Source organism: Giraffa tippelskirchi, chromosome 3 (genome assembly GCF_054371585.1).
Source record: "Giraffa tippelskirchi isolate mGirTip1 chromosome 3, T2T-mGirTip1v1.2.pri, whole genome shotgun sequence".
NCBI classification, from domain to species: Eukaryota; Metazoa; Chordata; class Mammalia; order Artiodactyla; family Giraffidae; genus Giraffa; species Giraffa tippelskirchi.
The window spans coordinates 52,266,223-52,289,930 of record NC_137277.1 but is presented as its reverse complement, the minus strand read 5'-3'; the positions used below and the strand labels follow the sequence as shown (position 1 = coordinate 52,289,930).

The window sequence follows — 23,708 nt, the reverse complement described above, 5'->3', positions numbered from 1 at the left end:
GCTTCCTGGATGGCAAGGACTGCGCAAGATAAACCCTTCCACCCCCCAGTTTTATTCAGTTCATTCATTTGGGTTCGTGGAGCCGGGGACGGGGGTAGTTGTGCGGTAGTGGTGATCTCCCGCGTTTCTTCTGGAGCAGGGATTCTCTTCTCCCAATCCAGCGCAGGGCTGTCACTTCTCATTGCTCTCTCTCTCTCTCCCCTTTCCCCCCGTGGTGCCTGCACCTAGGAGTTGTGGCGCGGGTGGGTTGGGGAGGAGCAAGCTTTTTTTCTTCCTCCCTCTGCGCCTCTCTGAGGGAAAGGCACCTTCCCCGGGGGTGGGGGAACGACAGCAGCTCCTCTCTTGCCTTGCCCGGGGTAGTAGGAACAGGGAAGGTCACTGAAGGAAGAGGAGGAGGATAGAATGGGGGAATGTATTTGTCAGGGTGGTGTCAATTTCAGAGTGCATTGGGGGGAGGTCAGGGTTCCTAGGGGGACTCGCCTTTTTTCACTTTCTTGATTTCTCTGCGAATGGTGCAGCTTTTATCCCCTCTTTGGTTCTAGAAAAGAGAAAGGAGGTGTCCAGAGGTTATCGTGAGGTCTGCCGGAGGTTAGCAGGTAGTTGGCTTGGCGTGAGTACCTCCCTCAGGATTGCAAGGAATTGAATGAACCCTGGGGATACAGCACACTTGCCCTGAGATATGCAGGGTTATTTGGTCTGTAATTGGCTGCCTTTAGTAGGTTCTAGAGTTCTTCCCCATGGTGCAGTATCCTGTAGGCAACAGACTGTCTTATCTGGCAGCTTGCCCATGGCGGGCCCAGGCAGGTGATCATTGGAGGACTTGACTGAATTAAGGAGTCTTTTGAGCTGATTTTCCTGGTTCACCAGTTCTTGTTTTACTTTGGCTGAAATAAATTTATTCATAAAGTATGTTTTCTTTCCAGTCACCTCCTTAAAGAGTCCTGCCTCCCCTCAATCATTTGAAGGACTAGTTCGTAATGATAAGAGATGGCAGTGGTTTGACATGACACTAATACTAGTGACCTACTAGACACTTTACCATGGAATGCTATTTACTTTCTGCCATTGTTATAACGTATATAAAGGCTTCTTGCTATTAGGTTTAATATTCTGGCTGTCAACATAATTTCGTTTTTTACAGGTTCTCACCTTTGCTTGCATCAGCAAGACTTTTCCTTTGTCTTAAAATATAATGAGTAATCTTTACTCAAAAAATGAGTTAAGTAATGTACTTTTATTCAGTTATTTTTGGTTTTCAGATAACTCATCCGATGCAATAGAACACTATTTGACAAAAGGTTAAAAAAAAAACATTGACAGAATGGACCCAGAAATTTTTGTTCATGTTCATCCAAATTTTTATTGCTGTGATTACTACTGTTGAATGTGAAGGGTTAGGAAAATAATGTTTTTGAGTATGAAGGGAAAACACAGCCTTGTCCTCACACTGAACTGCTTCTGGAATATAATCTTCCTGCAGACAAAAGTATGTAAAATCATACACAAGAAAAGCAGTTAACAGTTGCTGTTTGCTTTACAAAACAGAGGCATATCCCACTAGTAAATCTTGTTTCTTGACTAGTGGTAGTTTGAGCATTTCTATTAATGAAGAAACAAGATTATTGAATAATTCCAAAGGTTGGACTCCAACCTTGTCACTAATGAAGACACATTTAATATGGGTCTCCTTTCTAAGTGGTTCATAGTTTTTGCAAATACTTGAGTGAAGCCATCTCCTTCTCAAATACTTTGAAGAGTTGATTGTAAAGTAGCTATGCAAATATACTTAAAGAATTCAGTCTTTCAATTTCTGGAGTAGTATATACATCCCATGCCTAAGTTTAAGCTTGCTATGGTGACTGTATACTCTAGCTGAAAATGATTAATTGTTCAGAGCCCCAATCACCAGCTTCTTTTAGAATAATATAATTCCTGAATTTTCATTTTTATTCCTTCCCTTTATAACAATTAATAAGGATTATTTTAATTGGCGTGTTAGGTCTTTGACCTCTGAGCCCCTGCCAGTTTGCTAAGTAGCAAAAACTTTCTGAAACACTTGATAATAATTGGGAACGAGAATTGAGGAACTTGAGTGTAGCATTAACCTTTGAAAGCTTCAAAGGATGAACTTGAAATGAATTTATTTTTATACCATCTAACTACTTGGACCAACCAAAGGGTCTGTCATCAAGGGTTTAGAACTACATTAAATGAACATTAATATTTTAAGTTATGAAGTTTTTTTTTTTTCTTTTCTAAGATGTTTAGGCCGATAGCAGTGAACAGATGAGTGCCTATTTGAACAAGATTTTGTTAGAATTGCAGGTTCTGAAAAAAATCCTAGGCTGTGTATAGAATTGCCTGCAGTTATCATTTCTTAGCTCATTTAGTATCTTTATGCTGATTGACACATTCTGCTGTATTCCCAGTTCTTTGGGTCTGAATTAAAAATCTCCCAGCCCTGTTCTTTTCCCTTTGATCCATAAATGCAGGCATGGAATGTGTTGTGAATTCAGTGGTGGGGGTTCTTGATAATGGTTATTTTGATTTGCAAAGAGAAAGCAGTGCTGAGTATTACTGGAATATGTTATATGCTTAACTCTACCACCTGGAACAGTCATACTACCTGGAATTATGTAGCAGTCTATTCTAGGAATAGCTTCCAAGTTTAAGATGTATCAGGTTTTTCAGTATTTTCCTAATGGTCAATTTACTCAGCCTTTAAAGGGGTGTGGCTAATTCTAGGGAATGTGCTTTTCACTCTGTTTAGGAAATAAGTTAAGACATAAAATGCTGTGTGTGTGTGTGTGTGTAGAATCACAGTCATTTTCATTTTGGTGTGGAGTGAAGTACATGATTTCAAGAACCTTAACTTATAATATTTGAATTATATTTAACAAGATGTTTTCCTGTCACTGTTATTATGTGGCTTTAACTTTTTGAGAGCTACTTTCCAATAGAACTTTCTTCCATAATGAAAGTTTATACTAGCTACAAAGGCATATTGAGCACTTGAAATGTTACTATTATGACTGAGGGACTAAATTTTTACTTTTACTTCTTTTCAGTTAGTGTAAATGTCATTAGCTACATGAAGCTATTAACGAGGACATTGTACTGCACAATTGCAGGCAATACTGGTATGCTTTGTAAGAGTGAAGATTTATTTGGTCACCCATATTTATATGTGTAGAACATTTAAAAATATTTATTTACTTGACTGTGTCAGGTCTTTGTTGTAGAATGTGGGATTAGTTGCCCTGCAGCATGTGGGATCTTGGTTCCTGGGCCAGGGATTGAACCCATGTCCCCTGCATTGGAAGGCGAAGTCTTAACTACTAGACTCCCAGGGAAGTCCCTAGGACACTGTGTTGCTGCTGCTGCTAAGTTGCTTCAGTCGTGTCCGACTCTGTGCGACCCCATAGACGGCAGCCCACCAGGCTCCTCTATCTATGGGATTTTCCAGGCAAGAGTACTGGAGTGGGTCACCAGTGCCTTCTCCAGGACACTGTGTTAGCTAACGCTTTTAATACAGAGTGTTGGTTGGATACTGTCTCTTTTGAAAAGTGGTGATGATGGACAATGACTAGTGAATGGAAGGAGCAGTACTTGGGAGAGTCTGTTGTGTCCTATGAATGTAGCGGGTGCTTCCAAGTCTTCACTTAATATCTTAAGTGAAAATATTAACAGCTGTTTAATATTAATATTAAACAGCTGGAGAAAGTGAGACTCAAACTAGTGCCCAAAGGAACACTGCAGAGTGCAATTTAAATCTAGGTCTTCTGACACTAAATATTTCAAAGAAAAACAATGATTGGCCTTAAGATGAGAAGTTATGCAGTATCCTGATGTGCTTTTTTTTTTTTTTTCTGTTGGACTTTGCTCTAAGAAGTGACTTCTCAACTGGTTTAACGTGTGGTTAATGATGTGGTATAGTAGACAGAGCAGGGATTTGGAGGGTGTTGAGATTAGTGCCATCCAATAGAAAAATACAAGCCATATCTGATTTTCCAGTGGCCTATTAAAAGTAAAAAACAGGTAAAATTAATTTTAATGTTTTAACTCAGTGGACCCCAAATGTTATTATATCAATGTGTAATCAGTATAAATCTTTCAGGTGAGATATTTTATATTCCTTTTTTGGGGGTACTGAATTTTCAAAATCTGATAGGTGTTTTATACTTAGAGCATATCTCAGCATTCATAAAGTTATAGTTGGAAAATCAGGTTTGCATATATAGGTTGTTCCAAACATAAGTTTGCCATAATTGACTTGATTACCTGTTACTGTTTAATTTTAATTAACTTAATATTGAAAATAAATTCAGTCACAATGACCACATTTTCAGGTGCTCAGAACTGCATGTGGCTTGTGGAATATGGCTGGAGTATTAGAGAAGGCAGGTTAAGACTCGCCTCTTGCTCCTTTTTCTCTGTAAAATAGGTGTACTACCTCACAGAGTTATTGTGAAGATCTGTCTATCATGTATGTGAAAGTACTTGGTATATCACTTGAAGGGTATTAATTGTTAGCTATATAATTTTTGTTCAGTATATTTTATTCAGATACCTCTCAGCCAGTGACACATATTTGTAGATTTAAGACCTAGATTTTTATGGTTTATTAATATTTGGTACTCAACCTGAAATGTGAATATTTACTGTATATCAACAATTATGTTACACTAAGAACAAAGTGGTGAACAAAACTGACTGCAGCTTGCATTGACGAGTCCTCAGAGGCATCCACATGTAATTGTAACCAAGGTTGTTACTGAATGTTTGATACGGTACAGGATTTAATTGATTTTGCTCTGAAACTACCCAAAAGAAAGAAATTTGTACATTAATCATTTGTTATATCCCATGAGTGCTCACATGTGCCATTGGTACATCTTTAATTAGTGTCCCTTGGTCAGATAGATGAGACTCCTAATAAACTACATCTGATAAAATGCCCACCTGGAATGCCAGTTAGGCCTTTGTCAGTGTTGTTTATTTGTCCTTATATAAAATGATAGTGCAGAAATGTGTGTTCACTTAGATAGGAAATGAGATCTTAGTCCTTCATATTAGAAAGAGGCTATTTTTAAAAATTTATTTACGTAGCTGTGCTTAAGCTACTTCATAAAATCAAATTGTAAGCCATAGCAACGTTTACAGCTCTAGATGTCATTTTTTTTTTCCCACCCTTCTTGGCCAAGTGCCTGAGGCTAATGCTCTTAACTCAAGGGGGTGGCAGGAGGCCTGGATCTGAATGTATTATGCAAAACCCATCTGTCAGACTTAGATTTTTGTCCCTTCTTTTGTGTTATAAAAGACATAATTTAAGTTGGTTTATCCTGTTTTAGAGGGAGTAACTATTCATCAAATCTTAATTGTCCTGAAATCTCCCAGATCAAAAATTGACCATTATAGTTATTTGAACACCTACTGTGTGTCAAGAACTCTGCTAAATATTTTACATTCATGATCTCATTTGATTAGCAAGAACATCCCTTCAGGTAGGTAGGGTTAGCCTTATTTTGCAGATGGGGAAAATAGAAGTTCATAGCAATTAACCTATAGAGTCGCACACAGCTAGTGAGTGGGAGGTTAGACTTTAATATTTGCTCTTTGATTGTGGCATGTTGCCTCACTTGGTGACTGATCTGTATACTTTGTATATGTGCTCTGGTGGTCTTTGTATACATTCTACTAGTAGGTTTTTAGGTCAGTAGTTTTTATATTATGAGAAAAGTAGGGGCCAGGTGAACCAACATCTGATTTTCTGTGCCTTTAAACAGTTATTTAGCTGAGGTTTTTAAAGGGCTTTATCCAGGTTCCTGGTAAAAAGTTGTGCAGAATGATTGGGATCAGGTTAACTTGTAATATCCAAGAATTATCTATATCCCTTTCATAAGACTGAACTTCTCAAATTTCTCTTTCTTTCCTTAATGACTGGAGAGTGAATATGTTCCAGTCTGAAGCCACTTGTGAAAGCAGAAAACTTCTGCTTTACTACATTATTCATGTTTTTGTGTTTATTCTAGTGTAAAACTAGAATGGAACTCAAGGAAGACTGTTGTGCTTGGGGTGGAGGGAGGGGGAAAGTGGGAGTAGAACATGTTTGTTCAGTTTGAATAGCATAACCATAGATGGGAAAGGGGTTAGAGATTTGTAGGATTGGGCTTTGGAGGCAGAACTGCCAGTAATATTAATACTTCCTGTTCTGAATCATTGGGTAAATACGGTCTTTTCTTTAAGTTCTGAAGTACAGCAGATTTTATTATTTATTTACTTATGGCCGTGCCTTGAAGCATGTGGGATCTTTAGTTCCCCTACCCATAAAGAAAGCTGAGCCCCGAAGAATTGATACTTTTAAATTGTGGTGTTGGAGAAGACTCTTGAGAGTCCCTGGGACTGCAAGGAGATCCAACCAGTCCATCTTAAAGAAAATCAGTCCTGAATATTCATTGGAAGGACTGATGCTGAAGCTGAAACTCCAATACTTTGGCCACCTGATGTGAAGAACTGACTCATTGAAAAAGACCCTGATGCTGGCAAAGATTGAAGGCATAAGAGAAGGAGACGACAGAGGATGAGATGGTTGGATGGCATCACCGACTTAATGGACGTGAATTTGAGTAAACTCTGAGAGTTGGTGATAGACAGGGAAGCCTGGCATGCTGCAGTCCACGGGGTCGCCACACAGGAAGTCGGACACGACTGAGCGACTGAACAGAACCAGGGATCAAACCTGTGCCTCCTGCAGTGGAAGCTTGGGTCTTAACCACTGGACTGCCAGGGAACTCCCCTGAAGCATCAGATTTTAAGGCCTACTTTTGAAAGAGTAGGAACTGGGTCCATTGAAACCATTTTGTCATGTTAAAATTTTTTAATTATGCAATATACTGTTGTGGAAAATGTCTCAGATGTTTAATCCAAGCTCTATCTTCTTAGCTTACCTCAACTTCCTCATTTATTAAATAAATAAAACAATACTTTTTGGCAGTTGTAAAGTTAGACTATAGTATGTGTTTGTATTTATATCATGATACTTAGCCCATACAGATACTCAAATATTCGTCCTTAGCCCTTATGCTGGAGGGGCTCTTTATCCAGTAGAATTGAACATATGTGCTATGCGAGAGGGAAAAAAAATGCCCATTTAGTGAGTTATTGAAGCCAAGCTCTTAGAGTTACACCAGACTCTCCCCCTGTTCCTTGTTTTCCTCATCCAGTCCATTTCTGAAATAAGGAAGGAAGACTTGGAAGTCCTGGGAGTTGCAGTTTTTAATGACCCTTGGAATCATGGGAAATGAAAAATGAGAATTGGATTGAGAGTTGCTTTCATCTATTTCTCACCAGCTGCTCAACTGAGAAAGAGGGCTTTAAAACCACTATAGTGGACAGAGGAAAGCAAAAGACTATCCACATATGCTCAGCTTGACAAACTGACTCATTATTTGAAAGATTAATAATTAGGGAAGACAACTTGTAGGCAGAAGATGGTTTACAAAATCCATCTCTTTCCCACTTCTCTATAATACTTTACATTCTCTCCTACTGAGTTGTGCAAATCTATGGCAGGTTTCTTTTTTAAACCATAAAATATTCCTCTGGAGTTTCCTTATGTAAACAGTCTTGCCAAGTACCCATATTACTGAGTCTTTTCACAGTTGCTTCTGTTTGAATTGAATACTACAACACCATTCAGTGAAGGCTACCATGGACTTGAAATCAGCTGCATTGGTAAGAGGTAACACCTAATAATTATTCTTCTGTGTATTGCCTCACAAAACTGATGTTGTAAGCAAACATTTTAAATACTGCTTGAAAACCAGTCCATTAGGGAGATGTTTCTGGAGATTATAATCCAAAAACAAGTGTAAAACAACTCCTAATACATAAAAAGAAATTAGAGGCATGTTATAAATTTCCCATGATTGCAGCATAATGAATTTTTTAAAAGCACTGTGATGGAATGGAGATGACTTTCCACTGCTAATGAAGACTCTGATGTGAAACATGCATTTGAAGAGTTTAAAATGGTTTCTGAAATGTGAAGAGTACAAAGTCATTTCCAAGTTACTTTATACTTTTAAATGTCTATAAATTTAGGTCAAATGACTAGTTGAATTATATATTAAGCACATCTAAAATTAAAGTTAACCATTTTAAAATGAACAATATAGTGGTATTTAGTACGTTCACAATATTTTGCAGCTATCACCTATATCTAGTTCCAAAGCATTTCATTAAACCGAAAGGAAACTCATATCCATTAAGCTGTCTCCTTCCTCCCATCTCCCAAAACCACTAATATGCTTTGTCTCTGAATTTATCTATAAATGGAATCATACAGATCTTTTGTGTCTAACCTCCTTCGCTCAGCATAAGGTTTGAGGTTTAGCCATGTGGTCTGTATTAATATAAGTACTTCATTCTTTTATGGCTGAATAATACTCCTTTGAATGGACATACCACATTTTATTTTTCCTTTCATCAACTGTTGAACATGTGTTCTTTCTACCTGTTGACTGTTGTGAAGAGTGCTGCTGTGAACATTAATGTACAAGTTTTTGTTTGAATACCTATATTTAGTTCTTTTGAATATATACTGAGGAGTGGAATTGTTGGGTCATATAATAACTCTGCACTCTGCAGTGTGGGAGACCCGGGTTTGATCCCTGAGTCAGAAAGATCCCCTGGAGAAGGAAATGGTAATCCACTGCAGTATTCCTGCCTGAAGAATTCCATGGACAGAGGAGCCTGGCGGGCTACAGTCCATGGGGTCAGAAAGAGTCAGGCATGACTGAGTGACTAACACTGTAACACTGTGATAACTCTGTATTTTAACTTTTTGAGGGACCACCCAACTTTTTCACAGTGGCTACACCATTTTACATCCCCATCAGCTATGTATGAGAGTTCTAGTATTTCCACATTCTCTCCAACAGTTATCAAAAGCTTTTTTGGATGACCAGGGAATAGTCTGCTTGGGAAAATGAATACCCTATTTGGTGTTTTTATTTCTGTGTGTTCCCTCCCATTCTTTGTAGTTCTGCCCTTCATTAAACTGTGTCCTGCTTTAGATTGCATTTCCATTTCTTCTGAGATACTACCTGTAACCACCACCTAGAACCAGTCATAGCTGTGGTAGCATTCGGTTGTTTTGTGCCAGCTAAATGGCATTTATACAGGAAAGGGCAAAACCTTAGGGAGTCACATCTATCTGCAAGATGTGGAGTATAAAAACTTCCCTGTATTTCCCTGCAGCTTGGTTAGAATTAATATGTGATATTTCATCAAATTATTAGATTACTAGTTTAAACAATGAGTCACATATAAGGTTTGAAATTTTCCAACTAGCTGGCTACAAGTAGGAAAAATTCTTTGAATCTCCTGATAGTTTACCAAAGCTAGTAGTCTTACTGTTCCTGTCTGTGACGACGGTTCCTTCCTGAAAGTATCACTTAAACAGTTTGGAGTGAGTGACCAGAGTTAAAAAAAAAAAATTCTCCTGAGAATGATTGCTTCAGAGATTTACATGGAGTAGAAACAAATGTATATGTTAAGTATGGAGTCCAGAAAGGCATTTTTATTTGTTGCTTAAAATGTGTGAAGTACATAGAAAACAGTGGGTGCTGTACTGTTGATGAAAGAACTAGAGGAATGCTGCATTTTCAGCATTTTTAAGATTTCCTATAGAAAACAGCAATTGCAGTTTTTGACGTTGTGCTAGTTTCCTGGAAAAGCTCAGCAGTTACTACTGTCAGCATTTTCTTCACTGTGATTAATGCTGGTGAAGGTAGAGGATGTTTGGAACTTTTCAAGGAAGTCATGCTGAGTGAAATCCTTGGGTAGGAAGTTAACCAGATCTTCAAGTACTTAAAAATATCAGTATTGGGTGACATCCAAGTATCAACAGGACTAAAATTGTTGACTTCTTTACTCTGTAGCAGTAAAGTAAATAAAGACTTACTAAGTCTTTATCAAGATACAAGATTCAGGGACTTCCTTCTCTGTCCAGTGGTTAAGACTGCACTTCCACTGCAGGGCGTGAGGGTTCCATCCTTGGTGGGGGAACTAGGATCCTGCAAGCCACATGGTGCACCTCCCCCTCCCCCAAAAGATGCATGATTCATTTACAGAAAATGTAACTGAAGTAGAACTATACAGAGAGCAGGCGCAAAAACTGCCTTGTCGGAAATACAGTATCTACATGCTTCCTTTACACTTTAACTATTAGGACGAAACAATGAGGAAGGAACCGGAAAGTAGAAAGCCAAGCACTAATTGTGAAACATAATCCATAATAATGCTGTCATAAACACAAAATTTAATATATTTTGATCTTCAGCTGACTCAGCTAGTAAATGAGTTGTGTTCTGAGCTTACAGTCATTCATTAGGAAGCAGACTCCCCGGGTGTGCTTACAAAGAAGCCTGTTTGCAGTGAATGTTCCGATCTGATCAGATGTAGGAAGTGCTGGTTGAAATTAGTAGACTCAAAGCAAATTTGTTATTCTTTAAATTGTATGATACTTGTAGGCACAGACACAATTGTGATTGGTTGCTTAGACAGACGTTGTGCTGATGGAGAGTGTCATTTTTAGCTAGTCAAAGAATTGGACATTGAAAAAGTAGTCTGGTTTTAGTTGGTTGAATTGTCTTATGGCAGAATTTTCTACCCTTTTTAATACACGTATACTAGTGGATTAAATATAGACATAGTCCATTTGGTTCCTTTAACAACGTTTTCATAGTTTGATCACTAATGTATTCTAATAGATGCTGACTCACCACCAATGGGTTTCCTGATTTCCTTGATACGTGAAGGTTTTCCAAGCTTTCTTTAGTAACAAGAATTTTGAAAAAAAGCAATTCCCACATTGGCCCTCGCTATGTAATGTTAGTAGCATGACATCAGAGCCAGTCTGTTGTAGAATAGTTTGTCATGATACCATGGTCCCAGAGTTAAATAACTGTAAAAGGATAGAAATCTCTAAAACAAATTCTTACGTGCCCCCATGCTATTCTAAGAGCTTGTGTGCTTAGTCTCTCAGTTGTGTCTAACTTTTTGTGACCCCATAGACTGTAGCCCACCAGGCTCCTCTGTCCATGGGGATTCTCCAGGCAAGAATACTGGATGGGTTGCCATGACTCACTTCAGGAGATCTTCCCAACCCAGGGATCAAACCCAGGTCTCCCATGTTGCAGGTGGATTCTTTACCGTCTGAGCCACCAGAGAAGCTCTAAGAGCTTGCCATTTGTTAAATTGCTTAAACCTTTTATGCAGCACCTAATCATACCTTGCTCCCCCCTCATACAGAGATAGACACTTTCTCTTCTTTTTGCCACATGGACAGTTAAATCAAGTATAGTTTCAAAACCAAGACCGGAAAATCAAAGCTTAAAATGTTAAAAACTGATGAGCATTTAACTTAGATTTCTGAATCTAATATTGCTGAAGTTAAAAAAAAAAAATTTGACCACATTTCTTTGATTTTAATACAGTCTCTTTCAGAGTCAACATTTTTAAAATTGAAGATTCATCTTACAGTTGTACTCTTTCCCCAGAAGCTTCATGACATTGATGAGCATCCTAGAAATTGAGGCAGTGGTAGTTTATCAGGCACAAAGATGGGCTTTTCTTTTCCCCTGTTCTCTGAAGAAATTACATCTTATTATATCTGCACTTTCTCAGTCCCTTTTAAGCTGGGCCTTAGCTATTTGAATGTTTAGTGCTTTCTTGAAAGAAGCACCCAGAGTGAGGGGGGGTCTTCCTTGGACTTGTAGTAGCATTGAACTTTGTAGACTTTTTTCCCTTAAGCCTCCTGCAGCTACCTGGGCTCTGAAACCTGAAAGTTGTCATTTTTTTCTGCTTTTCCTTGTCTTGTCTGAAATCCTTATCTAAGGTGAGTGTGTCTTTTTGCCAGCTGTCCTTTATATTTTGCCAGAGTTTAATTTAAAAGAAGATCTCCCTTTTTCCATGTTGGACTCGTGAGAAAAACTTCGGAAAACAGTGCTCTCCAGTAGAACTGTGCAGTAATAGAAATATTCTACATTCTGTGCTTTCCACTAACGTAGTCACGTGTGGCTGTTGAGTACTTGAAATGAGATCAGTGTGACTTAGAAACTGAATTTTAAATTTTATTTACTAAGCACAAGTAAAGGCTGCATGTGACAATATTGGACAGTGTAGCAAACCTCTCAGTTCTGATTGGGCAGATGTTATTCAGCTCCTTTACAGAGCAAAATCAAACCAGATGAATGGTTCGATTTTCATCTCTGCCTTTTGAAGTTGTATTCTTCCTTCCTGCCCTACAGGTAAACTGTCCAATAAAGTCTAATCCTTATAGTTTCAATTTAATTTTCAAGTTCTGTAACCTATAAGAACAGAGATTCATCCCTTTTTTAAAACATCAAAAAATAATAAGTTTGCACATTTTCATAATACTGGTAAGAGCATATACCCAGTCATCTAGATTTTTAATGCTATTTTGCTGTATTTGTTTCAATTAAGCATTTTTAAAAAGTTAGACTATTATAATGTTTCATAAATATTCCAGTATGCATGCATCTTTAGAAAATAAGCTTTTTATAATCACAGTATCATTATAACATTCTAATAGTTAACAATTCCTCGATGTTCTGTAAACCAGTCCATATTCAGATTTCCCTGATTGTCCCTAAATGTTAATTTGGTTCGTTCAAAGCAGGATCCAGGCAAGATCTATATGTTGCCTTCAGTTATGACTCTAGTAAGAAACATTCTAATTCTTACAGAGTTTGAGATTTACAGAAAAGTTGAAGAAGGGTACAAAGATTCTTTGCACGCTTTACCCAGATTTGTCAGTTCTTAATTTTCTTTTTTGCTACGTTTGATTTATCCTCTCTCAGTATATTTTTTTACTGAACTATTTGAAAGTGGTTTGCTGATATGATGCCTCTGCCATTACATACACTGCTGCTGCTGCTGCTAAGTTGCTTTAGTCGCATCCGACTCTGTGGGACCCCATAGACGGCAGCCCACCAGGCTCCGCCGTCCCTGGGATTCTCCAGGCAAGAATACTGGAGTGGGTTGCCATTTCCTTCTTCAGTGCATGAATGGGAAAAGTGAAAGTGAAGTCGGTCAGTCGTGTCCGACTCTTAGTGACCCCACGGACTGTAGCCTACCAGGCGTCTCCATCCATGGGATTTTCCAGGCAAGAGTACTGGAGTGGGGTGCCATTGCCTTCTCCGTTACATACACTAGTATGTGTTTAATAAGAAAAACAAAATGGTCTTATACAGCCATAGTGCAGTGATTGAGGTGAAGAATTGGACAGATTACTGTTGTCTCAGGCTCAATTCAGATTTCATCAGTTGTTCCAGTTATGTTCTTTGTAAGAAAATTCAGGATCATGAATTGCATTGAGTTGTCCTGTTTCTTTTTAAAATAATGTAGGTCATTTTTTGTGTGTGGCGTGTTCCTCAGTTTGCATTTATCTGATGTGTCTTCATGATTGAATTCAGGTTGTATACTTTTGGCAAGAATACTACAGGAGTGATGTGTTCTTTGTAATGCTTCACATTGGGAAGCATGTGCTATCATTTTGACTCATTGCTAGTTACGTTAACTTTTATCACAACCCTTTGATGAGGGTTGGGTCTATAGTTTTCTTCACTATAAATCTCCTTTTCCCTTTGTAATAAGTGTTGTATAGGGAGGTATTTTGAGACATTGCAAATACTTGTTGTTCCTCAAAATTTCATCTGTTTTTGTATGCGTTGGTGATTTTTGTCTGAATCAATTATTGTGTTGATCGCAAAATATTACCTTTTAAAGAATTCCATCAGTCTTTTACCAATTTTAAGTTAGCTTTCTTCTGCAAGGATCAACTTCTCCTTTTTTATTTATATTAGTGCAGAATCCTGGGTTTCATTAATCGTTTAATCTGTAATTATCCTGAAAAGTAATTAGCCATATACTATTAGTAAAGGACTGTTGTCCTTTTGTTTAAGAATATTTCAGCCTTTAGAACTATTGAGAGGCAGAAATGGCAGAGACTTTCATTCTTTAAGAATGTTTTTTTATGTGAGGAGCTATGGTTTAGTTGGGTAAATGGATCTGAAATTGTGGGACATGGGCCAATGAGAGAAAATTGGGAACTTTTGGTTTTGGGAATGTATCGGGGGCTGGGGGCAGTGTGTGCGTGTCTCTCTGAAGCAGACAGCTTCGACTCTTTGGCGCACTAAGGGAGACTGTTCCTGCTTCCACTCCACCACCCGTTTCTTAGCCTCGAGCTCTAGGGTAAAGAGAATTATTGCTCCTGACCTTATGCCTTCTGTTTGCATTAGCTTTCCTGGCTTGCTCCTTAAACAAAGGTTTAGGAGACATATTTGCTAAGTTTGCTAGAAAGCCTCAGCAGTACTGTTGTTCCATGGTGCCCCTAAAAATAAGAATTGAAATAAAATGGGGTTACTTGGCATGGATATGTTACATGATTCCATGTTATGTGATTTTGTGAAGATTCTGGTCTCTACCTGACTTTTAGTTGGGTAAATTAAAGAATTGGAAATTTTGAAGAGTAATTTCCTTTTCTCAAAAGAAAAAACAAACATGCAGTGTCTACTAAGTTAAGCATAGAGAGACTGGTAATCTTTTTCATCAATAGTTCAGAGAAATTCACACCCAGAGTTTTGGCCAGCTTCTAGCACAGCTGAACTAAGCAGATAAAAGGCAAATTCAAAAAAAGCTAATCTTGAGCTAGCCAGAGTACTCATGTGTTATATGTAGTAGTAGTAGTATCTATTGAGGCTTTACTATGTTCTGAAAGCACTTCAATTAAATCCTCACAATTGTGGATGTTTCACGTGAAGAAATGGTAGATATGCAGAGATAACCGATTTACCTTTGGTCATGTATGTGGCAAAACTAGGGCTAAACCCAGACATTTTGGCTCTTATGATGAATCCACAGAACTGATTCAGGATGACATTTGTAGTTTATAATCAGAGTTATACATTTGTACAGTAATTGTCTATTTGAATGAAGAACCTTCTGTGTTCTCTGGATTGTGGGGAATCTGAAATACTGTTTCTCACTACAAAACTAAGAATGCGGTGTCTTTTTTTTCCCTTGGCGTGTTAATCCAAATTGAGGGGAGAGGGGAAAAGGAAACAATTCTTTGTCATTTGTAAAATATAATTCCAGGGCACTCCAGAGTTTTGGGTGTGCTGATTAACAGTGAATCTATTTACAGTCAACCCTCCTCTCCGTGTCTGTGGTTTCCCATACATATAAAGGGCTTAACCAGCATCTGTGGATTTTTGATATCTGCCAGGGCACCTGGAACCAATCCCCAGTGGGTAACCAGGGATGGATGACTACTTATTTTTTAGAATCTGAACTAGATTTAAGTATCAAGTCTTACAGTAGTGCCACTCACAGACTAGTATGCAGAATCTAGCCTGGAAACTAAACAAATTGCAAAGTTTGGGTGACTTTCTTTAAAAGGGAGCAATTGATAGTTGTGTGCTTTTGTGCATGTGCCTTTAGTTTTTTTGTTTTTTTTTTAAGGGAGACTAGTGTTGTTTCTTTTTAAGGGAAACTGGAAATATATATGTTTTTTCATCTGTGCATAGGATGTTTAAGATGGAAAAGTATCCCTAATTGCTGGCGGGAGATAGGTATTACTGGAAACATGGAGTGAATGACTTTTAATAGTAGTTATACCCTTTTGTGTAGAATGAATTCTTTGTCATATGCATGTCACAACTATTCAAAAAGAAAGCAATCCATTTTCTTGGACTGAAGGGTATTGACTCCATATTCTTATTTTATAAATAATAGTTATAATTTGAAGTTTAAAAAAGATACTTTATTATAGAAACTTGCAAGTATATCTCAAAATAGAATATTCCCAACTTCAACAGTTGAGAGTCCCTTGGACACCAAGGGGACCAAACCAGTCAGTCCTAAAGGAAATCAACCCTGAATGTGCACTGGAAGGACTGAAGCTGAGGCTCCAATAGAGTTAAGCCACCTGCTGGGAAGAGCTGACTCATTGGAAAAGACCCTGATGCTGGGAAAGATTCAGGGCAGAAGGAGAAGGGGCTGACAGATGACATGATGGTTGGATGGCATCACTGACTCAATGGGTAGGGGTTTGAGCAAACTCCAGGAGATAGTGAAGGACAGAAGGGAAGCCTGGCATGGGGTCACAAAGAGTCCAACACAGCTTAGCGACTGAACAACAAACAACTTCAAAAGTAGCAGTATTTTGCCAATTGAGAGGATAAAAAATGTGGACAGAGTTTGAGTATTACTGTGAAACAGCTGCAGCTGAAAACAGCTGCAAGTATGGAGATGCCTAATATGTTCTCTGAATTTATTAATGGTTTGTTCCACAATCTGTGATTCAGTTTCTGTGGTATATAGCTCATATACCATTAGACCTTTATAACTGACTAGAATATTTTATGGCTAGTATTTGCTGTTTTGAAAATGAAACCTGTTTAAAAACACTGTAGAGTTTTGGGTTTTGTTTTTTTGTCTGCACTGTACAGCTTGAAGGACCCTAGTTCCCTGACTAGGGATCAAACCTGGGCTTGCACTAGTGGAAGTGTGGAGCCCTAGCCACTGGACCGCCAGGAATTCCCTTCGTTGTATTTTAAAGTTTTAATCTATACAAATATTATTAGACACAGATATCTAGTATGATAACCCTTTTATGTGACCCCATTTTGAGAGGGCATCTAAGCCAGAATTGTTTTGGGATGTTTTCCTTTTTAATATACCCTTGGAAAATATGGGAAGAATTGGTGGGTGTTCTGGGCATTCTCACTGAGAAGTATCAGCAGTAAGGAAAAATTCTTACTGACCTTATTTGAAGAGGAGGGAGAAAAAGTTACCTTTCTGTTAACTGTTTGGAATAGGTCACTTATCCTAACAACTGGGAGAGGCTTTTTAGGAAGGAGCAGTTCTCTATTGTGTAAATGGGCGTTACTTAAGTATGCTTCTTAAAATGTTTAAATGTGTAGATTGGTGAGGATTTGCCACCTACTTCTTATTTAATTTCTTTTTTTTAATAAAGTGTAAATCTTTCATATAGAGTACATTCTTGATAGAGAAGGTTAAAAAATATATATACACAGCTTCTTGGTAGAATGTGTTTAATGAGAAAAAAAAAAGTAAAAGTACTACATAGATAGAGGAGAAGTATCAGGAACTGCCCCCACTTTGCACCAAATCTTTGCTTTTTGTGCAAATAAAACAGCTCTGAGGCTGAAGATCTCTGCTGGCTTTTGAAGACATTTCTTGCTGCATTTATCTGGAGATCTGGTAAAGAATAAAAAACACATGTTTATTGACTTACCATTTTCCCTCTCCTTTATTATCTCATAGTGTTTTCTTCTCTTACAGTTGTCTTCTACCTACCTCTTATATGGAGGGATAAAAAGGAATCTCTTAGAATCATTTAGTTTAGTGAGTTTGTGGTTTGCATCCTTGTTTTAATTTTACTATTTGACTAGCACTGTTTATTTTTACTTTCTCAAACACTGTAGGATTTAAGCCGTGACAGCTGAGACTCAAAATTGCCTTTGGTGAATGCTTGGTAGTAACTTAGAAGCCTGTAATTCTTTTAAAGAGTAGTTTGGAAGATAACTTGTTGCTTTTATGTATACGGTTCTGGGAGCTCTGGGATCTACTGAAATATTCTTTTAATTATTGGAAAGGTAACTCTCAATTAAACTTGAGCCTGAGGACTGGTCTACTCAGAAATACAGATGTATCCACCTCTTATGAAATTAGACAGCCTGGTTTGCACAAGGCTTCCCTTAACCCCCCACAAGTTCCCTTCATGGGTTGTTGAGGACCACTTCTTTATCTTCCTCCATTAGTTCTGAAACTGAATGTCACTAAAAGTTAAAGTTAGGAAGAAATGAAAATTGACAATTCATAAAGTTTTGTTGTAACTAAACTCACTTATAAGTTACATATCTCACAGCTTGTATACTTGCCTTGCACTACAGCATATACTTGAGCTTGTACAACTAGTTAATCTTCCACTTTACTACCATGTTTGTGTTAATAGTTAGACAATTGCTTGGTTACTTACCCTGGTATTCAGTGACAAAGTTACTGTAACTATATCATTGTACCTGCAGTCATTGAGGTGTAAGAGGGAAGTGAAAGTACAATGTAGTCTCCTAATCTTACGTTGTATTCTTTTGAGATCCTGGACTGGTTATAGTTAAGCTCTATTAGCAGAAGAGTTTGACAAAATAATTTATGTACAATGCAGTTACCTTTAGGGCTTCCCAGGTGGCTCAGCAGTAAAGAATCCACCTGCCAATGAAAGAGACATGGGTTCAATCCCTGGGTCAGGAAGATCCCCTGGAATAGGAAATGGCACCCCACTCCAGTATCTTGCCTAGAAAATTCCATGGACAGAGGAGGATCCTGGTGGGCTGCAGTCCATAGGGTCACACAGAGTTGGACAGGACTGAGTGACTGAGCATGCATGCGCAGTTACCTTGGCTCAGCCGGTCCAGAAGAGAGTAGTGACAGTGATTTTTCCTTTCCCGTGCTTTTAAATTTTTGTTTGTATTTTGTTCCATGTGAATTTGTTACCTGTTGGAGGAAAAAAATAAAACCCTCAGGCTGGTCAAAGCTAAGCAAGCCTTCAGATAGCCTTTGAGTGGTGGTCTATTATACTACATTTAGTCACCTAGAGAAATGACCCATTCTGGTAGAAATCTCCTTCTCTTGTTCTCACTTATATATTTAACTAGTTTTCAAAGACGTGTCATCTTTTGATCTTGTATATTTGCTTAGCAAGTTAATAGCTTCTGCGTACACAAAGCAAATCTGATTCCATTATTTTCCTTGTTAAAATCCTTAAGTAGCTTCCTTTAGGATCAATTCAGGATTCTTACTGGGGTACATTTAGCTTACCCATCTAGACCATACTTATGTTTGTAATCTTAATTCTCCAAAAGCCTTTCATACATAGCTTCTATTCCCAGTGTTACAAGAGCACTTAGAATTCCCTTAGCAGACCACACTTTTTTAAAAAAATTATTTATTTAGCTATTTTGGGTCTTCGTAGCAGCACATGGGCTTAGTTGCCCCACAGCATGTGGGATCTTAGTTCTCCAACCAGCGTCCCCTACATTGAAAGGCAGATTCTTAACCAGTGGGCCACCAGGGAAGCCGCAGCAGACCACACTTTTCTCTCTCTAGGCCTTAATATGTGCTCATCCTTCTGTGGTGTGTTCTCTAGTCTACTTCTGTTGAACACATTCACTCCCTTGCCTATAGGCTTCCTTTGACTGGATCTCTCTTACATATCTTTGTTTTGGCACTTTTTGCAAAGTATTGTAACTTACTTGTCTGCTCTGGCTAATCCAAGTTCCTTTAGACCAAGAACCCTGTGAAATTTTTAAATCTCTCATTTTATGCTATAATATATCAATAAGTACTGAAGTCCAGTACATATGATCAAGTAACTACTAAATGCTAAAGGGGATTAGAGAGGACAGATCCAATAGTTCAGAGATCCCAAACCAAGAAACATTGATTACCTCAGGTTCCTTAACCCATAAAGGTCACCTCTCAGATGTAGCTCTTCCCTTTATATCTGTCTGTTCTGCCTGTTAGTTGTAACTGGATGGTTATACCTCTCAAGTTACAGCTGCAGGATTATAACAAAACAATTGAATGCCATACTTGTTGGAAGAGAGAAGGTACATTATATTAATTGCCTCATTTGAATCGGTGTAATGGAGTTGTCAGTGTTGACCTTGAAGTAGTAATGGTTAAGTGAGGATTTGTAATGATGACAACACATGAATATCAAATCTTTCTAATTCACTTTGTAGCATGATTTATTAATATTTTTTGTTTTTTCTTCCTTCAGCTCCAGAACCTGGGTATAAACCCAGCAAACATTGGCTTCAGTACCTTGACTATGGAGTCAGACAAATTCATCTGCATTAGAGAGAAAGTAGGAGAGCAGGCCCAGGTGGTAATTATTGATATGAATGACCCAAGTAATCCAATTCGAAGACCAATTTCAGCAGACAGCGCCATCATGAATCCAGCCAGCAAAGTAATTGCACTAAAAGGTATAAAAAGATTGTGCTTTTTCTTAAAACTTCTCCTATAGGAATTTATTCAGATACAGTAATTAGAATCTTTTTTTGATATATTAAGTTTGGTTAAATAGATCTGCAAAGTTAAACCTGTTACTGTGTTTGATTTTTTAACTATTTTCATGACTTTTACTTGGCATAATTCTGTGAGCTGTCTTACTTTTTACTCATAAATATACTTGGAAAATTTTAAGATTTAGATTAAATGTATTTAAGCTTTATGCCTATGGTGTGGTAAGATTATATTGAAAACATAACCCCATTTACAGAAGACACGAGAAATTAGTGATTTGTTTTCTGGAGTAAAATATACTTTACTAATATTAGCACCTAAACATTGCAGAATTTTGTTATGGTGATAAACTTGCTCTTCATGCTGTGTCTTTTTTATACGTCAGGTTTGTGTTACATTTAAATTATCAAATTCTGAAACTGGCTTGAACTTATACTAATTTTTTAAAAGTGTGTGTGTATATAGGTGGGTATTAACTTTTTGGAATCAATGGTGTTGGTTTATTCAGACTAACTTTTTAATTGTCATAGTAGGGAACTAACTCTACAACCTGTCAGTCCAAACAGTTCAGAGACCCTCATACTTTCTGGGAGTCTTATGTTAATTTTTTTCCTTTGAACTTTAGACTCAGAGTAGAATTGACTGTTTAAAGCAGACTCTTCAGAGGGCTAGGTGACAAACTATCTGAACCTGAAAGAGACATTTAATTGTCTGTTTCTTGGTTTGTTGCTTTTCTTCTTGGAGGTAGGAGGAAGTGTTCAGATTCTTAGTAATTTCTTAGTAAATTTGTGGGTGACTTGTTCCAGGTGCTGAAGTATTTGAATAGACTTGTTTTTTCCACATGATTTATATTTTGTGTTTAGTAGTAACACTGTTTGGAAGTTAAATTGGTTGGGTGAGGGGTGGAGTGGAAAGCATATTCAAATAAGTCACTGTTACATCTCCAAGATAGAAGCTGATCTCATCTCTGGGAAAGATGGTCCAGATTTTACCTGGAATACTTGTTTTGTGGCAGTGGTCTGTTATTTGCAGTATGTATTTAAGGTAGTAACCTCCCTTCAGCCTCCATAAAGAATTTAAATTCAACTTCTTAACAGCTCTCATCCCTCTATTAAAAGGCCATCATTTTAATTTTCTCCTAATTCTTTTCTATTTTTAATGTTATTGTTATTTTATCACATTTCTTAATGCTTTCTTATGTGTGCAGATGGTGAGTTTTCTTAAATTAGATTGTATTAGTTATTGTCCTGTTCTATAAAAAGAATAAATTGAAAAAGTTTTCAGAGCCCCATACAATACAATACACTACACAGTTAAGCTATCAACCCTTGCCCTCCTCCCCAAAACACCCCATGTACATATGCTCTGACCTCTTTCACATAAAGAATAACACATGTAATTAACAAGAGGTTGGGGAAGAAACAAAGGAAAGTTAAGTCATTCCCAAATACGGCTTCCTGCTGAATCCAGTTTCAAATCCCTTGGTTTCTTTTTATAAACAGGACCATAACTCTCACAATTGTTCAAGTCTGGTTGTGGTTTATGTATTGTGTGGGATGGGGATAACATTCTTCATTTTATGGAAGAAGTTTTTACCCATGTAGTAATTAAGGAGGGTTGTGGTACAAAGCTGTATGTTTTGTGTCCTGTCCCATCCCTCTCTCCACCCCCACTCCCTTACTAGCTTATAATTTTTGTTCTTCAGGAGGCAGATTCTCTGAGCCTCAGGAATGGAGTTTTCCTTAGTCTCTAAGGACTACTATGAATTAGACAGCCTAGTGTTAGCTGTGGGCTTTGATCTCTATTAACTTAAACTATATCACTTTTTGGATTGTGATGGGTCTCAAATTATAAGTATAAACCTTTGCATCTGACTCGGTGAACTCTTAACATTCAGAGAAAATTTCATCCTCTTTTACTAAATGTTTGCTGTTTTAACTGGTTGAAGCTTGAATTTTGTTTTTACCTCTAGTATATTAACATCTAAAACCATCCTCCTTTGTCTCCCTCTCCTTTCCTGTAGCACCTCTACCTTCCCTTTGTATCTTAAACCAATACAGTGTAGCATGCACTTCTCTCATGTGTTAGTGGTACAAGGTAGAGTTGAAGTAGATCCTCTTCCAAAGAAGTTTCCACAAGATATATTTGAATGGGGGATGGCTGCCTTTTAAAAAGTAGACGTTTTCCCCATATGCTTGAATCAGATTTGTTTTTTTCTGTGTACCAACCAGTAAGTTTATGGGTAAGCATTCTTAATTAAGTATGAAGGTTACAACTTGTTTTTCATCATTAAGGGAGCTGTTCATTTTTAGTTGGGATTTAGAACTCTTTGGAAGTCATACTATCTGTGTAAAATGTGTTTATTAGAGGTGATAGTTTTTGCTTCACACTGAGGTGTAGATTGTTCAGTCTCAGCTCTCTTCAGTGGTTGCAGCTCTGTCAGTGTGACTTCTGTAGATGTTATTAGTCTCACGCTAGAACCATTTTGTTTGGAAGTTACTGATTTTGCTGCAGAGATAGTCTGATCTAGCTAGATACTAATTTATCCTGAGCTTTGCTTTCTTAGTGATTCATAATTCTTACTTTTGTTTTTAGCTGGGAAAACTCTCCAGATATTTAACATTGAAATGAAAAGTAAAATGAAGGCCCATACCATGACTGATGATGTCACCTTCTGGAAATGGATCTCTTTGAATACGGTTGCTCTTGTTACGGATAATGCAGTTTATCATTGGAGTATGGAAGGAGAGTCGCAGCCGGTGAAAATGTTTGATCGCCACTCTAGCCTCGCAGGGTGCCAGATTATCAATTATCGAACCGATGCAAAGCAAAAGTGGTTGCTTCTGACTGGCATATCTGCACAGGTAACATTTTTCTAGTTTTTAATAAAGGTCTAGAGAATTTATGTGCCTGAAATGTAGTTTATTTTGAAATTTAATCTTCTTTGCCAGTCTGACCCCCCCATTTTTTTTAAAAGAGATAAAAGTTGCTGGTTTAATGCCCTTATACTGTCATACAGTTTGGAGTACTCTTAGCGTGATGTTTTTAGGTCTTCTCAGTGGGTTGAGGGAATGAGTTTGAGTGATTTGGAATTTATCGTAGATATTTACTGCAGAATGAGTACTCCTCTATCTTTCTTTTTTAAAAAAAGTGTAAAGAGATGGTTGTATGTGAGGCACATTTTAAACATGCATGTTAAGCTTTAATAAGAGAATGTGTGCAACTAAATTTTAAATTAAGTACCAAATCTACATTGAGAGAAAAGAAATTGTAAATCCTTCTAAAGATGATAAAGTGTTCTAATTATTTCACTAATTATTGTATCTGGAAGTTACTGGTCGTTGGGACCCCAAACTTTATTCTGCTTGATCTTTTGTAGCAAAATCGTGTGGTAGGAGCTATGCAGTTATATTCCGTAGATAGGAAAGTGTCTCAGCCCATTGAAGGACACGCGGCTAGCTTTGCACAGTTTAAGATGGAAGGCAATGCAGAAGAGTCAACGTTGTTTTGTTTTGCAGTACGGGGTCAAGCGGGAGGGAAGGTAAGTGTGCCTTTGGAAATTGTTT

General features: G+C 37.7%; 1 protein-coding gene and 1 long non-coding RNA gene across 9 annotated transcripts in view; one reads left to right on the top strand and one right to left on the bottom strand.

Annotated features, from left to right (window-relative positions):
• CLTC (clathrin heavy chain) overlaps window positions 1-23,708 on the top strand; it is a 68,057-nt gene that overhangs the window by 501 nt on the left and 43,848 nt on the right. For all 8 annotated transcript variants that reach the window (XM_081585033.1, XM_081585031.1, XM_081585032.1 and 5 more), the window contains exons 2-4: window positions 19,895-20,102; window positions 22,738-23,006; window positions 23,522-23,683. In XM_081585033.1, the coding sequence (XP_081441159.1) occupies window positions 19,895-20,102; window positions 22,738-23,006; window positions 23,522-23,683 (639 nt within the window). The remainder of the gene's footprint in view (window positions 1-19,894; window positions 20,103-22,737; window positions 23,007-23,521; window positions 23,684-23,708) is intronic.
• LOC145543472 (uncharacterized) lies at window positions 8,038-11,471 on the bottom strand. The gene is made up of 2 exons (XR_014080727.1): window positions 11,091-11,471; window positions 8,038-8,724 (listed from the first exon to the last, which is right to left on the bottom strand). It is a non-coding gene; the product is annotated as an uncharacterized LOC145543472 (long non-coding RNA).